This window comes from Microtus ochrogaster, chromosome 7, assembly GCF_000317375.1.
Source record: "Microtus ochrogaster isolate Prairie Vole_2 chromosome 7, MicOch1.0, whole genome shotgun sequence".
Lineage (NCBI taxonomy): Eukaryota > Metazoa > Chordata > Mammalia > Rodentia > Cricetidae > Microtus > Microtus ochrogaster.
In genome coordinates this window covers 45,134,720-45,151,934 of record NC_022014.1, presented here as the reverse complement: position 1 = coordinate 45,151,934, position 17,215 = coordinate 45,134,720, and the positions used below count along the sequence as shown (strand labels likewise).

Below are 17,215 nucleotides of genomic sequence, written 5' to 3'. Positions count from 1 at the left end.
ACGCACATGCACATACCCACACACAAACATGTGCACACACACGCACATACCCACACACAAACATGTGCGTGCGCACATGCACATACCTACACACAAACATGTGCACACACATATAATTGCAAATAGAATAGTGTTTAAATGGTTTAAAGGTTTCATGTTCCACTAATAGTGCATGGGGATCTACACTCTCTAAATCTCACCCACTGTGTGTGTGTGTGTGTGTGTGTGTGTGTGTGTGTGTGAGAGTGAGAGTGTGTGTGTGTGAGTGAGGGGGGGGGAGACAGAGAGACAAGAGTTAGCAGTCATCCTAACAGCTCTGAAAGTGTTGTGTTGTGGCTTTGCCATCATATATGGATGGACACCTTGCATACCTGGTTCCTATAGAGGTCAGAAGAAGGCATCAGGTCTCATGAAACTGGAGTTACATACAGTTGTGAGCCTGCATGTGGGTGCTGAGAATCAAACCTGGGTCCTTTGGAAGGGCAGCTGGTGCTGCTAACTGAGCCATCTCTCTAGAGATTTGCACTTTTCTAGTATTTGAGGATGCTGAAAAATCACTTGTGGGTTTATTTGCCTATTTGGGTTTTGTTTGTTTGGTTGGTTGGTTTTTCGAGACAGGATTTCTCTGTAGCTTTGGAGCCTGTCGTGAAACTACGTCTTGTAGACCAGGCTGGCCTCGAACTCACAGAGATCCACCTGCCTCTGCCTCCCAAGTGCTGGGATTAAAGGCGTACACCACTGCCTGGCTATTTGCCTATTTATTTAGACAGGGTCTCCTGTAGTCCAGCCTGCCCTTGAAGTTACTGTGTATCCCAGGCTGGCCCTGAGTTACTACCGATCCTGTTGTTCCTATCTTCCAAGTGTTGGTATTACAGGTATTAAGCACCATGCCTGGTTTTTATCCCCTCCCCCACTTCTCTTGACAAATACATATTCAAGTTCTTTGCCCATTTTGAAATCGGTTTTTAGGAATTGCCACATTGTGGAGGCTAGAGATGGCTAAGCAGTTAAGAGCACTAGGTGGTCTTGCAGAGGACCCAGCACCCGTAAGGATTGCAATGGTCTGTAAGTTTAGTGCCGGTAGATCCAGGGCCTTCTCCTGGTCTGCATGGGCCCTACATGGACATGGTGGACAGACATATAGAAAGGCAAACCCCCCACCCATAAAGTAAAACTTGACTTAAGAATTTGCTGCATTGGGGCTGGAGAGATGGCTCAGTGGTTAAGAGCATTGCCTGCTCTTCCAAAGGTCCTGAGTTCAATTCCCGGCAACCACATGGTGGCTCACAACCATCTGTAAAGAGGTCTGGTGCCCTCTTCCAGCCTGCAGGCATACACACAGACAGAATATTGTATACATAATAAATAAATAAATATTTGCTGCATTGTAAAAGTTCTCTATCTACTTGGGCTATCACCTCCTATCATGTAGATGATTCGCTGGTGTCTCTCTGTGGTACACATTCCCTTTCTGCTCGACTGACTGAGTCCTGCACTGCACTGATGTGGTTCAGTATACCCGCACCATCTTTGGCTACCATGCTTCTGGTGCGCGTGTGTGTACGTGCGTGTGTATTAGATATTTGGCTTGCTAGCCTGTTTTCATAAGATGCTGCTCTGGAGGAGAAGAAAGGGTAATGGAATCTGTGAGATAAGAAAGCAGAAGTGGAGTGGTGGGGAAGGAAGGGGACCCTCCCCGGGGCAAGGAACACAGGGGAAGAGGATCGACTGAGGTGCAATGCCACATGCAAAGTCCTGGCGACACCTTTACTGTTGGACACCCTATAACAATAACAAGAGTGATTGCTTTCTACTTTCCTGGCTGCTATCAGTGTAATACTGACCTTGTAGAATGAACTCGGCTATATTCCTCTCTCCTTTCCTGTTCTTCAGAAGCGGTTTAAAATGCTGAATTACTCTAAATGTCAGTCAGGCATCACTCAGGAAGACATCGGCCCTGGGCCCTACTTTGTGTGACGTGCTTAACTATTTATTCTGAGGCAGAGTCTCATGTATTCCAGACTGCCCTAGAGCTATGTAGCTAAGGCTGACTTTGAATTTCTTGTTTTTTTTTTTTTTTGAGACAGAGTTTCTCTGTAGCTTAGGGTTTATCCTGGAACTCTGTAGCTGGCCTCAGACTCAAAGAAATTCACCTGTCTCTGCCTCCTGAGTGCTGGGATTAAAGGTGTGTGCCTTCACTGCCTGGCTCTGCCTTTGAATTTCTGATCTTACCTCCACCACCTGAGTACTTAGAATACAGGCATGCACACACTGTCATGCCTGGTTTATTTATGGTGTTGAGGATGGAACCCAGGGCTCTATGAATGCTATGTAGCATTCTACTGAGTGAGCTCCACCCCCAGCCTTTTAACTCCCAGCTTAGCATCATTACACGTTATAGGCTGTTCTATCTGCAGTGTGTTTGGCTTTCGCTTACATAGCTGAGCACTGACTTAGGTTTTATAATTTTCTGACTTACTGATCATGCAAAAGCACCATGAGTATGTAAAGTAGAAGCCGTTCTTTTTAGATTTTATTTTTACATACTTACTGTGTGTGCATGCACACACGTGCCCATATAGAGCTCAAAGGATGACACTGTGGAGTTGATTCTCCCCATCTCCCTTTATGTGGATCTCAGGGATCGAACTCAGGTTGTCAAGCTTGTTGACAAGCGCCTTTGCCCACTGAGCCATCTCACTGGCCCTAGAGACGACTTCTAATCTCGATTCTGAAGTTTTCCTAAGCCCAGCCATGCTATAAACGTTACAACGCTGGGCAGGGGCCCTGAGCCCACTCAGCTGCATGTCTACATGTGGAAACAGCCTTCGCTGTGTGGCTGACCAGGACACCCGGTGGAGCAGGGGTAATTGTTGCCTCTCTGACTTCTATTTTCAGTTCACGATGCGCTTATGGAGCTGCAACTGCTGCCAGTTCAGGGCATTTGCATACAAGCCAGTCTCAGAGCTGAGGCACACTTCTGTGAGATCAGAACTGAGCCGGGCTCGGTCAGTGTGACAGCTAGGTGGTTCCTCAAACCATCCAGGTTAGAGATGCTGATGCCTGGACCAGAGCACTTCTGGCTTTGATGGCAAGGCATGGCCAGAGCCTAGATTACTCTTTTGGTTTTGTTTTTCGAGATAGGGTTTCTCTGTATAGCCTTGGCTGTCCTGAAACTTACTCTGTAGGCAGGCTGGCCTTGAACTCAAAGATCTGCCTGCCTCTGCCTCACAAGGGATGGCATTAAAGGTGCCCGGCTCTAGAGGACTTTTAAAAACATTTTAAAATTAATTTTTTTTTCAAAACTAACTTGTGGGAGTTGGTTTTCTCTTTCTCCCACATGGGGCCCGGGACCCAGCAGCAGACACCTCCACCTGTTGAACAATGGTGGTGGTCCTCCGGATCCCTTCTAAAGTTGAGCTTTAAACTGAGGAATGGGTGTGAACGGTGAGTTAAAGTAAGGGTGCTGGAGTTGCGGGAGGAATTGGAAGAATGTATTATCATCATTTGGAGTTTCTGGAGAAGTAGCCTGGGTCGTTTTAAGTTTCAGATGTTCGTTAGATAGCTGAGTGTGTCTGGATGTCCAGCTGTCCGCAGGCTGCTGGGTGAGTCAGTTCAGAAGAGATCTGGACTGCAGACAATACTGAGGCTCCTCAGCATATAGGCCACTCTAGCAGGGGTCCTGGGCCTGCCCACATGGGAGGATCTGCCCTGTGCCTGCTGCTGCCCAGTTAGGCTTGTTTTGTAGCTTTTAACTGTGGCTGCAGCTCTGGGGATCCACACAGCCAACTCCCCCTCTTCAGTTTACATCTCATTCTCTGTGGGATCAAGCTCCCACTGTCTACTGTGGTAGCTGGTTTACCAGGTGGCTCCCTACCCTGGCTGACTTTCACCTGAAACAGTTTCAGGATCGGCTGGGGGAACACAACCCAAGAGACTTAATTTTAAATTTAGGAGGCTTGATGAAATCAGGGGAGAAAGGAGTGGAGAAAGGAGTTGCAGACAGGTTGAAGCCAGCAACAGCAGGTCTAAGGAACAAATAGCAAAGGGATCAGATGTTGGGGGACAGCTGGGCTTACCTAGGCTAGGCAGCCAGGGGACAATGGGCATGGGGGACAGGCAACACAGCCAGGAGCCATGGCAGTGGGGCCATGGAGTATAAGCTGTAAAGGGGGAAGGAAAGAGGGGACGATGGTAGAATCAATGCAAGACCGCAGCAGGATCTAGGACCGCTGGGATCTCAGGGCACTCACTTAACTGGAGGCTAAAATCTTCACTGAGCAGGGGGGTGGTACTGTTTTGTCTCTTTTGTCAACTTTATACAAACTGAAGTCACCGGGCGCCTGGAAGAGAGAGCCTCAGTTGAGGCTGTGCCTCCATCAGATTGGCTTATGGTGCATTTTCTGGATGATGGATATGGGAGAGTCCAGCCCACGTGGGTTGTGCCGCCACTGGGCAGGCGGTCCTAGGTAGTGTAAGGAAGCAAACGGCACAAGCCAGTAAGCAGCACTCTTCCACGGTCTGTTTAGTTCTTGCCTCAGGTTCGTGCCTCGAGCCCCTGCTCAGTTTCCCCTGATGATGGACAGTGACGTGGAAAGGCAAGCCAAAACCCCTTCCTTCCTAAAGTTGGTTTTGGTTAGTGTTTTAGCACAGCAGCAGCAGAGCAAGCTAAGACAGAGACGGGCACTGAGGGTGTAGTGTTTCTGTGACAGAACCGTGCCGCTTTAGAGAGCATTGTGCTGGCATCTGGGACTTTGGGCTGGAAAAATCCATTGAGTCTGCAGAGCTTTAGTGGGCTAAGAGTTTGGAAAGTGGAAATGTCAAACAGTGCAGACAATGGAAGCAGACTACTGAGGCTGTTCATGTGAAACTGTGAATTAAGAATCTGTTGTTCCAGGTCAGCTGAGGCTGAAGAACTGCTGTGATGAATAAGAAGCCAACATCATTGAAACAAAATCTTCTGGGTTCAACTGTGATTCAGAGAGGGCCTCAAGTTGGCAGTCAAATTTGGTTACCTTGTTTTCTTTTTCTTCATTTTATTTATTTTTTGGTTTTTTCTAAATAGGGTTTCCCCGTGTAACAGTCCCAGCTGTCCTGGAACTAACTCTTGTAGACCAGGCTGGCCTTGAACTCAGGGATTCACCTGCCTCTGCCTCCTGAGTGCTGGGATTAAAGGAGTGCTGGGATTAAAGGTGTGTGCCACCACTGCCCGGCCTCCTTTTCTTTATTTCTTTTTGGTCCTTTTTGTTACTTCTTTGCCCCCCCTCCCCCCCTCCCGAGCTGAGGACCAAACCCAGGGCCTGTTATGCTTGCTAGACAAGCACTCTATCACTGAGCTAATCCCCAACCCCTGCGGCCAAATTTGGTGATGTGTAAGACTCGCGTGTGTCATTGGTTTTGAAGGCATGAGGGTAACGGAGAGATGCCGAGGCTGAGAGTTAGAGCATCTGCAAAGAGGCCTGTGAAGGTAGCCTCACTTGCAGGTGGAGACTCCAGCTTGCTGGAGATACCAGGCCAGCCTGGTCTACAGAGCTAGTTCCAGGACAGGCTCCAAAGCCACAGAGAAACCCTGTCTAGAAAAACAAAACAAAACAAAAAAAAAAAAGTTGGACTGATTTATGTTGTGATATTATTGTGAGAGTGTAGGAATAAAAAAGAAAAAGTTATAGCTTAATAGTGACAAGGTATCTATTGTGCCTGTTGGTTCCCTCCCCGCAATACAAACCAATCATCAGGAGGGGTCCTCAGTTGAGGAACTGCCTCCTTCAGATTGGCCCATGGGCAAGTCTGTGAGAGGCATTTTCTTGACTGATGATTGATGTGTAAGAATCCAGCTCACTGTGGGTGGTGCCATCCCTGGCAGGGAAAGCAAACTGAACAAGCCATGGGCACAAGCTGGTAAGCAGTGTTTGTTCCTCTGTGCCTCTGCCTCAGCTCCTGTCTTGAGTTCCTGTTCCAGCTTCTTGATGACAGGCTGTGACTCTAAATGGTAAGTCAAATAGACCCTTTCTTTCCCAAGTTGGTTGTGTTTTATCCCAACAATAAACAGGAACTAGGACAGACGGCCAAACTCTACAAGACCAGACTGATGGACGAGGACTTCCATGCCAATGCACAGCTGTGCTGCCTATTTGTGCTATGTGTACTTACAAACATGAAATCATTTATCCTGGAACGACCCTACAATGCAGGCGTCATTCCCCACCTTTCACAGGTGAGTGACAGAGGCCAGGGACCACCTTCCCCAGGGCTCCTCAGTCAGCAAACGGAGGTGTTGGGATTTAAGCTCAGGTACTCTGCCCCACTGTGATGCCTGTTTGTCACATGCGTGGGGAAGGGCAGCATTTAGTGAAAAATGGCTAAAAGCAGTGACGAGAAAGGCACCTACTATCCCACTTCAAAGCTTGCTAGTATGGGGGTTGAGTGAAAGCAGCTCTCAAAGCGGCTGAAAGGGAAGCGGTGTCCTGTGTGTGCCTACCAGATCTGAAACTGGGGCTGATTCTCATTTCATACTTGGCTTGTACTGCCTTTTTTCTTTTAAGACAGGGTTTCTCTCTCCCTAATCCTGGTTGTCCTGGAACTCACTATGTATACCTTGAACTCAGAGACCTGCCTTCCTCTCCCTCCTTAGCACTGGGATTAAAGGTGTGCACCACCACATCCAGCTATTGCCTTTTCCTAATCACTGCAGACAGGGCTCCTACAGCTTACTGGTAGGCGCCACCTGGTTTGTGTTCTATTATATGCCATTGTCTTTAAATTCCATCTTCATGACAAGAAGATGCCCAGTGCATCTGCCTCTGACTTTCCTAGGGTGGTAAAGGGCAGGCTGATTTTCTGAGCCCTCTTGTGTTCTTGGGATAGACATTCTGGGTCAGCGATTAGTGGAGCATGCAACTAGAATCGGAGTGCTCTTCTGAACTTCAGGAAGTGAGTTGTTGATCTGAGTTTCATAGAGTAATCAATCAGAGTGTTTGCTTAGCATGCATGCATGAAACCCTGAGTTCAATCCCCAGCACCACATAAACCAGGATCAGTGAACGCACATTGTAATCTAAGCACTTGGAAGGCAGAGGATCAGAAGCTCGAGGCCATCCCTGGCTACACCAAGTTCAAGATCAGCCTGGATTGGAGGCCCTTTTTCACAGTAAATGAATTTTGGTTTGGGAGTGACAGAATTTCCAAAAATGTTAAGAATGGATATAAACATTCCCCTGCATTTTATACCTATATCTGTGAAAAGTGTTTGTTTTCTGAGACAAGGTCTTGCTTTGAATATACAGCTGGCCTTGAATTCAGAGACCTTCCTGCCTCCGCTAGGAGATCACACCTGGCTATGTGAAGCAACTTTGAAAATTGATTATAAAATCACACTACCAATCGACCATCAAAATGCTGAAGATGGCCGGGTAGTGGTGGCGCACGCCTTTAATCCTAGCAGTTGGGAGCAGAGGCAGGCGATCTCTGAGTTCAAGGCCAACCTGGTCTATAGAACTAGTTCCAGGACAGGCTCCAAAGCTACACAGAGAAATACTGTCTCGAAAAACAAAAGTTGAAGATGTTTTATGTTCTTCTGAAGTATCAAATATTCCATCAAGATTTAACTACTTCCATATGCAAAACAAACAAGTACATCCATGCCATTAGTATACAATATTTGCTTTTTTCTTTAATAAATGATAAAGCTGTGTATGTATGTATGTATGTGTGTGTGTATATATATATAGCAATGAATTGTTTTTTTTAATTGTTTTTTTTTAAATATTTATTTATTATGTATACAATGTTCTGTGTGTGTGTGTGTGTGTGTGTGTCTGCAGGCCAGGAGAGGGCACCAGACCTCATTACAGATGGTTGTGAGCCACCATGTGGTTGCTGGGAATTGAACTCAGGACCTTTGGAAGAGTAGGCAATGCTCTTAACCACTGAGCCATCTCTCCAGCCCCCACCAATGAATTGTTTTAAACTAGTTTTCTTTATCTGTTTTTAGTTACATTTTATTTATGCAGATGTTTTATATACTTGAAGGAAAAGGTTGTGTGGAAGAAATGGCCCTGTTCTAGAGATCTGCAGACGGCGCAGAGCAGGCCTGAGCAGCTCAGTGACAGAACTGGACCGCTGCAAGCATGGGGCTTTGATGTACCCTGTCTACAGAGAATATCCACAGAAGGCTTCAGCTGGAAATTCCCTGGAAATGTGTACTGGACTTCAGCAGGATCGGCCTCTGGAGTGAAAATGAGGTTTGCCCTTGCCTGTTCATGGAGAGCGGGCCCCCGCTGTGGGCAAGCCTAGCTTCCCACCCACATGGGAACCTGCTGTGAAGAGCAGTTGGGATTAGTGGCCATGTCAAGTGGATACACATGACAGACAGAAGAGTGGCAGGCCTCTGCATGATGGGCAGGGCAGAAGTGGGGAGTTTCCTCTGGCAGCTGCATGGAGGGAACTGGGTATTTATTCTATCAGATATAATAACAGATATAATATCAGATATAAATACCTCTGCTTCTGCCCCACAGCCAGCCACCACTCAATGACCACAGTTTTAGTTGGGGAGACACAGGCTCAGATAGACAGTTTGTATACATGGATTCATGTTAAAGCGGAGTCAGTCATTATTTCTCATTCAAAGCTTCAAAGAAATACTAACGTTTTTAAATGCCTACGCCATAAATCACCAAGGCAACAATCCCCCACCAAGTCAGCCCTGCTTTGAGAAGTGTCATTCATCTGAATGGCCTTCAGTTGGCAGGAGGATGAAAGGCTGAGCAGAACAGGGAGGTTGCTAGGACTGCGGGGACTGAGTCAGGCATCAGTTCAGTCTTCAGTATAGACAGCCTCAACCCCCTCACGTGACTTACTTCCCTACCAAAACACGTTAGTGAACCAGGGAGTTAATGCTGCATGTCACAATCTCCGAGCACTGGTCCATGTTCTTCCTCACCCTGTAGAATTTCTCCACGTATTCAGATCGCCCTAAGAGCTCCACAAAATCTTCATCATGAGTGATTACCAGAAGCTGGAAGTTACGCTGCTGCGAGCGACTTTTTATGATCCTGAAACAATACATTGAGAACACCATTTTTACATTTGGAAAAAGAACAGCTGTGTGCCAACCAAGTTTTTCCTGTGCCACAAGCGACAGGGCCTTTGGCTGCCCTGCAGGAAATGGGGGAGGGTTGGGGCCTTCAACATAGGCAGGTAGGAGCCTATCTCCTTCCCACACAGTGGGATGCAGGGATGCATAGCCTCATGACCCACCCATCTGGCCAAGAACCAGGTCAAGAATTTGGACCAGTTCCCCAAGATCCTAATCATGCAGGAGAAAGTCTTCTAGGAAAGGCTAAACTATTCACAGCCAAAAGAGCCCAGTTCGCTCCTCCACCTAGACTCTCCTGAGCTGCTGCTAGACTTCTCTGAAAGTCTAAAAGTAATTCATGCAGACAACATGTAGGGGAATAACACTGCCTTCTGAAGAGCTGGGTCTACTTAGAATTCTGCCACCACCAGTCACTAGATGCATCAGTGCTGTGACACACAGAGGCCTGAGTGGGTGTACTGGGGACATTTTTGCTCATCAGCAGCTGAGGTATCAGCTCTGAGTGAGATGCAACAAGAGTTTTAACTCACACTTGTTTATCACCTGCCTGGGGCTGGATGCACTTCATGTTTTGATACCACAACCCCCTCCTTCCTTGCTGGTCTCCCAGAACTATGAAGAGCTGGCTGGAGGAGATACCTGTGCTGTCAAGAGTTCTTCTGGGGTGGCTCTGACGTCAGGGAATGGAGCACACAAGAATTACAATTTAGCCTCTGTCATCATCTACTTACTTACCAGGATGCTTCTTCCATAAAATCTCTCATCCCCCACAGTAACCATGTGAGAGTCCTAGCTCCACTACCACCAGTTCTAAGTGTCTGGCCAGGGCACATATGGACTCCTGTGCTTGCCATGGGGGCATTCACAGGAAACCTAGAGGAAGCCCAGAACTGCTCACCCTTACCTGCCCTATGAACACCTGTGGAGAGACAGAACATGCCTATCTCAATACTCTCATTCCTTTTATTTTACATGCATTGGTGTTTTGTTTGCATGTATGTGAGAGTGTCAGATCCCCTGGAACTGGAGTTAGAGACAGCTGTGAGCTGTCATGTGGGTGCTGGGAATTGAACCCTGGTCCTCTGGAAGAACAGAACAGTCAGTGTTCTTATCCCCTGAGCCATCTCTCCGAAGACGTTGGTTCCTTTTCAAGACAATCTGGAGAATTACTATTAAAAGGCAAAGTGCAAAGCCTAATCTCAACTGGATTCTTTTCTTTAATGGCGTCGCACTGACTAGCCTGGAATTCACAATGTGACAAGGTTGGCCCTGAACTCACAGACATCTTGCCTGCCTCTGCCTTCAAGTGCTGGAATTAAAGGTGTGCACCACTACACCCAGCTCTGCTATTGGTATTTAGAAAAACATTGCAATCTGCCCTGAACTTGAATTGAAATACTTACTCAACCAAAGCATGTGCAAGAGATTCAATGTTCTCTCGGTCAAGATTTGTCGTCGGCTCATCCAAGGCAAGGATGCCACAGTTCAGACAGAAGGTTTCAGCCAGCGCCAAGCGGATAATGAGAGAGGCTAGCACCTGGAGAAAAGTTGCACAGCAGACTTCTTTAGAAGGGGATGGTGAAATGAACTGAGTAGGGTGGCTGCACCTTTGTTCCCAGCAATCAAGAGGCAAAAGCAGGTAGATATCTGAGTTTTAGGCCAACCCAGGCTACACAGGAAGACTGTCACCAAAAACAAGAGGGTAGTAGAAGGTGGGAAAGGTCAGAGGTCACCGATGTTAGGGACAGTTCAGTGGAGACCACTGCTTTTCTGAAAGGTGGGCCATCAGCTACATTCTCTCAGCCTATCATCTGCACTGACATAAAACACTGAGGAAGCCCTGCCAGCATTACAGTGCTATCAAAAACTGACATCACAGGCTAAGGGGCGATGCATTACAATTTATCAATACGAGTCCAAGATTCACCTGGAACTCACTATGTAGTCCAGGTTGGCACCGAACTCTGAGAGACCTGCCTGCCTCTGCCTTCTGAGCACTGGGACTAAAAGGTGTCATCACACTTAACCCTAAGACTTTCTGATTTGACCCTTATAGCTTCTCAGTGATGAAACTTGTTGGAAAACATTATTTTCCTGAGCCTCACAGGGACTCTGGCTCAAAAGAGAAACCAGGCAGTGTGTTCTACATCACACTGAAGAGTATGTTTTTGTAACTGTGACAATGAGAAAGTTAATAGAGCACAGCTCTATTTGTACTTATCTCTAGGAGGCCACTGAGTCCATTCATGGACTAAAAATCAAACATTCAAGCCCTCAGGCTCGGTCCTAGTCTTCTCAGGGCTGTGTCCTAGGAACACAGCTGCTACTCAGACTGTCCCGGGAGGGCAGAATGCTTTTGTGTGGGTGCTACTCTCAGGGCCTGCTGAAGTCCCTGGGCTTCTGAGCCAGGGCAGTGCACACCTTCCTTCTGATGTCCAGGGCAGGCCAGCAGATTGCAGAAGCCGGGTGCCCCTTTGGGGGACAGATACCTTCCTTCCTGCCTTTGAACCCTACTCCTGCCAGTCTAGCAGCACCCACGTACATGCAGGCTGCTGGTTGGCCCACAACCACCAAACCATTCATCTGACACCTCTCCCTCCACTAGGAAGAAAGTACTGCCAGTTTTCACAATCTAAGAGCAGCTACAGGAAACTGTCTTTTTGCTCAGAGACCATGCTTCAAACTCACTTATAATGAATATTACACATCGCCAAACAAGAAAGGGATACTGTTTATAGATTACAAACTAGTCATTTCTTCAGACTATGTCTGTGATAGTAATCTGCATTGTCTGAAATTGGTGTTAGCTGTCTGGACTAGCAATAACTGGGATAACTGTGTGACTAATGTGACATCCTTTCCTAAGCTTGTGAAATTTTATGAAAGATCTGCCTTACTATGAAGGCTCAGAATCTGCACTCTTGTGTATGGTTAACAAAATCAACACTCAGGACCTCCCGGTGCTCTGGGATGCAGGTCTCACGTTCCAGCCTTATTGAAACATTTCTCATTCTGATTTCCCCAGTGCTACAAACAAACCTACCTCCTCCAGGAGCCTCGTGTAGGGCCACTGGCCTGATGTAGCCATTGGTCTAGAGTCCAGCACAAAGGCTACGTGAGGTGCTGGTGATGGGGAGTCAGTCCTGTGCAGAGGCTGTATTCTCAACGACACAGATCAGAATCCTTCATTTGGTTTAACTCAGGGTCTAGTTTGCTAGTGTTCTTTGTCCATTTGAGATAAGGTCTTGTGTAGCTCAGGCTGGCCTCAAACTCAGTCTATAGCCAAGGATGACTTTGAACTTCTGATTCTCTTGCCTCCATCCCCCCTAGTGCTGGGATGATAGGCATGTTTTGGTAGTGGTGAGGGGCAAGCACTCTACCAACTGGTCCACATCACTCCCCCTGCTAGTATTATTTATGACTGGCAGTATATTTACTATTAATTTTGAGATGTTCCTGCCCATTTTGATACCAGAATGCATCTTTGGGGGCCCTTTCTCTGAGGAGTGCTGTTGAAGTGAAATGGGTCTGAGTAACTCTGACCCTTTTTCTTGTTGTCTTCAGAGCACTACAGGGCATATTAGCAAGCAGCAGGATGGGGTCATGATATAGCTGTGTCTGTTTACTTCACAAGGTGACAAGGAAGGTGTAAGGAGCTTCTCCTTCACTTAAGGGGAATCTAAACCTTCCACAACATGGGGCCTATCTTTAGTTCTTTAGCTGGCTCCGTAGGTTGCTGAGATACCTGCCTTCTGTCCAGCACTACATCGTCCCCGCATGTCCAAGGCTGTGTCCCCCTTCAGCATCACCACTCGGTAGTTGTAATTCCGCCTTTTGTCAGAAGCAGACACGTTTTCATCAGCATCTGATCGAATTTCTATGTATTCAATATCTGATACAGAAAGCAGAGTATTTTAGAGGACCCACACTGCACCTCTGTTACTTATATACATCGTTCACAAAGTCTGGGGACAACAGTGAGTCTGATGGCTTTGAACGCATTGGCTGCCTTGCAAGCTATCTGGCCAGGAGAACTTAGGAGCCACGTGGTCTACCAAGATGCAGCCTGGATGGCCCGCCCCCAGCCTGGGCCCAGCTCCTTTTCTAAGTTTCCTTTGGGTACTTTTCTTATCACATTTGGGCCTATCCCTATCTGCGCTTTCACAGAAACCATTATGTCATCAGCTCATTGTGTCTGCTACAGACAATATGAGTCCTACAGGGCTTTGGAACAGAAACTTTGCGTTTTCTTTTTGTTATAAGATATTGCAAAGATAAGAATTCTTAGAAAAATCTTAAATGCTCAGGAAGGGGTTTGAGAAGGTAATGCTGGCATGGTAAGGTCACACAAGAGAAGCTGTGGACAGAGCTTTGGAACAAGCATTTGGGACACACCATATTAATTACCTTGTCCACGATAAGTACTCCGCCAAAGATCACGAATAATTTTGTTGATTTCTTCCATTTTCATACTGTGAAATTTCATTATTGCTCTGGAAAAGGAAGCCACTTTTACTTGGTACAATATATACTATTTATATGAAAGACTGGAGAGTGGTGTAACAGTTTATGCTAAATTGTATAAATATGTAATACAGTAATAATAATAAAAACATCATTGCCCCAGTACTTTCAATTATAAAAGCTGAATATGAAAAGTGCTAGACTTTCCTGGTACTAGACTGCTAGGCATATGCCAGGCCCAAGTCCTCACACGGCTCCATTTTTACTGTGGGATCCAAGTACTTCTTTAAGTGTTCAGAAACTGCAGAGTTGGGTGTGACAGCCCACACCTTTAATCCCAGCACTCAGGAGGCAGAGGCAGGCAGATATCCATAAATTTGAGGTCGACTTGATCTACACACCAAGTTCCCCAAAGCTACACAGTGAGACCCTATCTCAAAACAAACCCCAAAAAACTTTCAGAAAAGTCGTCTCTAACAGGCTTCTTTCTTAGGCCCTGAGAGCACACTAGAGAGGCAGCTTCCCCGGCACCTGCAGTAGGCTGCTGTAAAGAAGACCCATGATGTGCTAAAGCTGAGGGCGCAGCTAAGCCAGGGGCCCTTGTTACACAGCAGAAGCAAGTCTAAAATTGTTGTCTGGCCCTGTTAAAATTTTTTTAATTTTTATTTTTTGGAGCAGCAGTCTCTAGACACTGAACGACGTGTTTGTGAAAGCCAGAGCTGCCTGTTGAAGTTGAATGCCATGTGTGCCCAGCTACCTCAACTGTGGAGGCAGGACCGTCAGCACAAAAGTCTGCCACGGTGAGAGGCAAGTTTCACGGCTACCACCATGCAAGGATGTGAGCGGACTCCCTTCCACTTGCAGGCCTCTTATCTGATATATACAAAAAAAGAAACTAAACGTAATGCTACTGCCTCTGTACAATCATTTTGTGATCTTCTGATCATCAGCTACAGAGAAAGAAATGACTCAACATAAATATGTCTAAATATCAGATGGGGAGCTGCTGAAGTAGTAAAGCCTGGAAAAACACTGCTTCACCAAGTCTCCATTTTCTAATTCATACCTCAGCCTAGCATTTTATGTTTGTTTCAGAGACTAGACAAACTAGCTATCATTTTCTTCAAAAAGGAAAACCACAACAAAAACTACCTCACAGAATGTTCTGGGGACCAATCGTGTGAAGACTACCTTTACATAGCTCTATACACTATGATCCTAATTTTATAAGACTTCTTAAAAATGTTATTTTTTCAAATTGATAACTAACATAAAGAGCACGTGAATGGAGAACATACACCAGGTGGGGAAGGACTGTGCAGTCTCTGCTGAGACCCAGAACGGTGGGAGAGAGCTCCAGTCCACAACTCCAGTTTGCTCAGGGTGTCACAGAGAGCTGACTCTGGCTACTACTGGCTGGCCCAGCAGCTGAGATCTGTCTCTGGGACTTACAGCACATCAGGCAACCTCTGGGGATGACAAAGGTGAATAGTACCTGAGGTAGTAGCACCGACATAATGAGCGTCACCTTCTGAAAGACAACCCACGCGCAGAGTCACACATTATCTCTCCAACCCCCAGTTACTACGCAACAGATCCGATGGAAATTTGCCCAGGATACAGAAAGTGGCTAGGATACTTTGGTTAGGATAGTTTTTAAGGCTGTGAGCAGACAAGATGGTTTTCTGGGTATTATCAAATCCTCGAGGTGTACCCACCTTCTGGGTATACAAAGTATTATGAAGTAGGAGAGACTGAATAGAGGGCGAAAACTTTTGGGCCTGTTTTGCCTATCATGACAGAAATCAGCATCCTAAATAAAACTGAGTTTAGTTTAAGGGCACTGAACAGAACACATAACTGCTGTCGAAAAACCAAAAAAAAAAAAAAAAAAAAAAAGAACCCAGGGTTAAGCACATCTTGGGGTAAGCATACCATCTCAGGTTACTACCGACTGGTATTTGTCCCTAGAAAGCAAGAAGAGCACAACAGGAATAAAGTTGTCCAAGGTAACTTACTGCATACCAGACTAAAGAAAAGCAGATGAGTGTGTGTGAGGGGGGGGGGGGGGAGGGAGTCGTGGTGCAAGCCTTTAATCCCAGAAGGTGAATCTGTTAGTCTGAGGCCTGCCTGGTCTACAAGATGAGTTCCAGGACAGCCAGGGCTACGTAGAGAAATCCTGCCTTGAAAAATCTAAAACAGAGTAACCCTGTCTCAAAAGATCAAAAACAAGCTGGGCAGTGGTGGGGTATGCCTTTAATCCCAGCACTCAGGAGGCAGAGGCAGGTGGATCTCTGTGAGTTCGAGGCCAGCCTGGCCTACAAGAGCTAGTTCCAGGACAGGCACCAAAGCTACAGAGAAACCCTGTCTCGAAAAACAACCCCCCCCCCTCAAAAGAACAACAACAAAAACCCCAACAACAACAACAAAAAAACCTGTAGTGATATTTTATGTTTTAACAAATAAAGCTTGCTTTAAGATTAGAGTGCAGAGCTAAGTCACTAGGGACCAGGGAGTGGCGGCACACACCTCTAATCCCAGGAGACAGGGAGACAGAGGCAGTTGTCTGTTAGTTCAAGGCCACCCTGGGCAACAGAAGATTAAATCTGTTTCAAAGAGAAACAGAACTCACACAAAGGTGACCTCCATGCACTTGGGATCCCACACCTTTAATCCCAGCACTAGGGAGGTAGAAACAGGAGTGATATGGCTGGGCAGAGAGAAGAATATAAGGCGGAAGGAGACAGGAGCTCAATGCAGTCTGAGGAGGCAGTCTGGGATTGCCTCTTTGGTCTGAGCATTGGTAGAGGTAAAAGGTCTCTGTAGTGCCTGCCTGCACTGCTTCTCTGATCTCTCACTTTTCACCCCCTAATATCTGATTCTGGGTTTTTATTATTAAGAACAATTAGAATTTGTGCTGAGCCAGGGGATAAAAGAAGCATCTGGTGTAACACCAAGTTTTGGTCAAAATCACACATTATTATGAGACAAATGGAAAAAAAATTCCTTTTACAAAACGTCTCAGCATCTATAGCAACAACAGCAAATACAATCTAAGACAGACACAGCATTTTCTCTACAATAACCAAGAAAGATGCTACCAAACTCAGGGCTGTGGAACAGTGGCTTGGTAAAATATGGGAGAAAGAAGAAAATGATGAATAGAAGAGAACCTGTCATTGTTTCTGTACTAAGGTTTGACTGGATACCTAAAAACTCAAGAAAAACAACTGAAATATTAACATTTTCAAGTTAACCAGACGTGAGCCTAGATATAGTATACAGGTGTTTAATCCCAGTCCTCAGGAGGCTGAAGCAGGCGGATATCTGTGAGTTTGTGGCCAGGCTGCAGCAATTAATGAGCTCTTGGCCAGTCAAGGCCAAATACATAGTGAGACCTATCGCAAAACAAACAATTTATACAGTATTACTATCTGGTTTCTAACACTGTTAGGAAAGACAACGGTGGGGGTGAAGGGAGGTCCCTATAGTGAGAGAGATGTGCCAGTCACCAAAAGTCTTAATTCCAGAACCCCAGAAACTCTCATAAAAAGCCAGATACAGCCGGGCAGTGGTGGCGCACGCCTTTAATCCCAGCACTCGGGAGGCAGAGGCAGGCGGATCTCTGTGAGTTCGAGACCAGCCTGGTCTACA

General features: G+C 46.4%; 1 protein-coding gene across 1 annotated transcript in view; it reads right to left on the bottom strand.

The window, feature by feature from the left end:
• Positions 1-7,976: 7,976 nt before the first annotated feature.
• The window catches only part of Rad50 (RAD50 double strand break repair protein), a 69,088-nt gene continuing 59,849 nt past the window's right edge, over positions 7,977-17,215 (bottom strand). Inside the window, exons 22-25 of the mRNA XM_005350086.3 lie at positions 13,505-13,590; positions 12,847-12,989; positions 10,501-10,634; positions 7,977-9,053 (exon numbers count right to left, since the gene is read on the bottom strand). Of these exons, the coding sequence (XP_005350143.1) occupies positions 8,876-9,053; positions 10,501-10,634; positions 12,847-12,989; positions 13,505-13,590 (541 nt within the window). The 3' untranslated portion in view covers positions 7,977-8,875. The remainder of the gene's footprint in view (positions 9,054-10,500; positions 10,635-12,846; positions 12,990-13,504; positions 13,591-17,215) is intronic.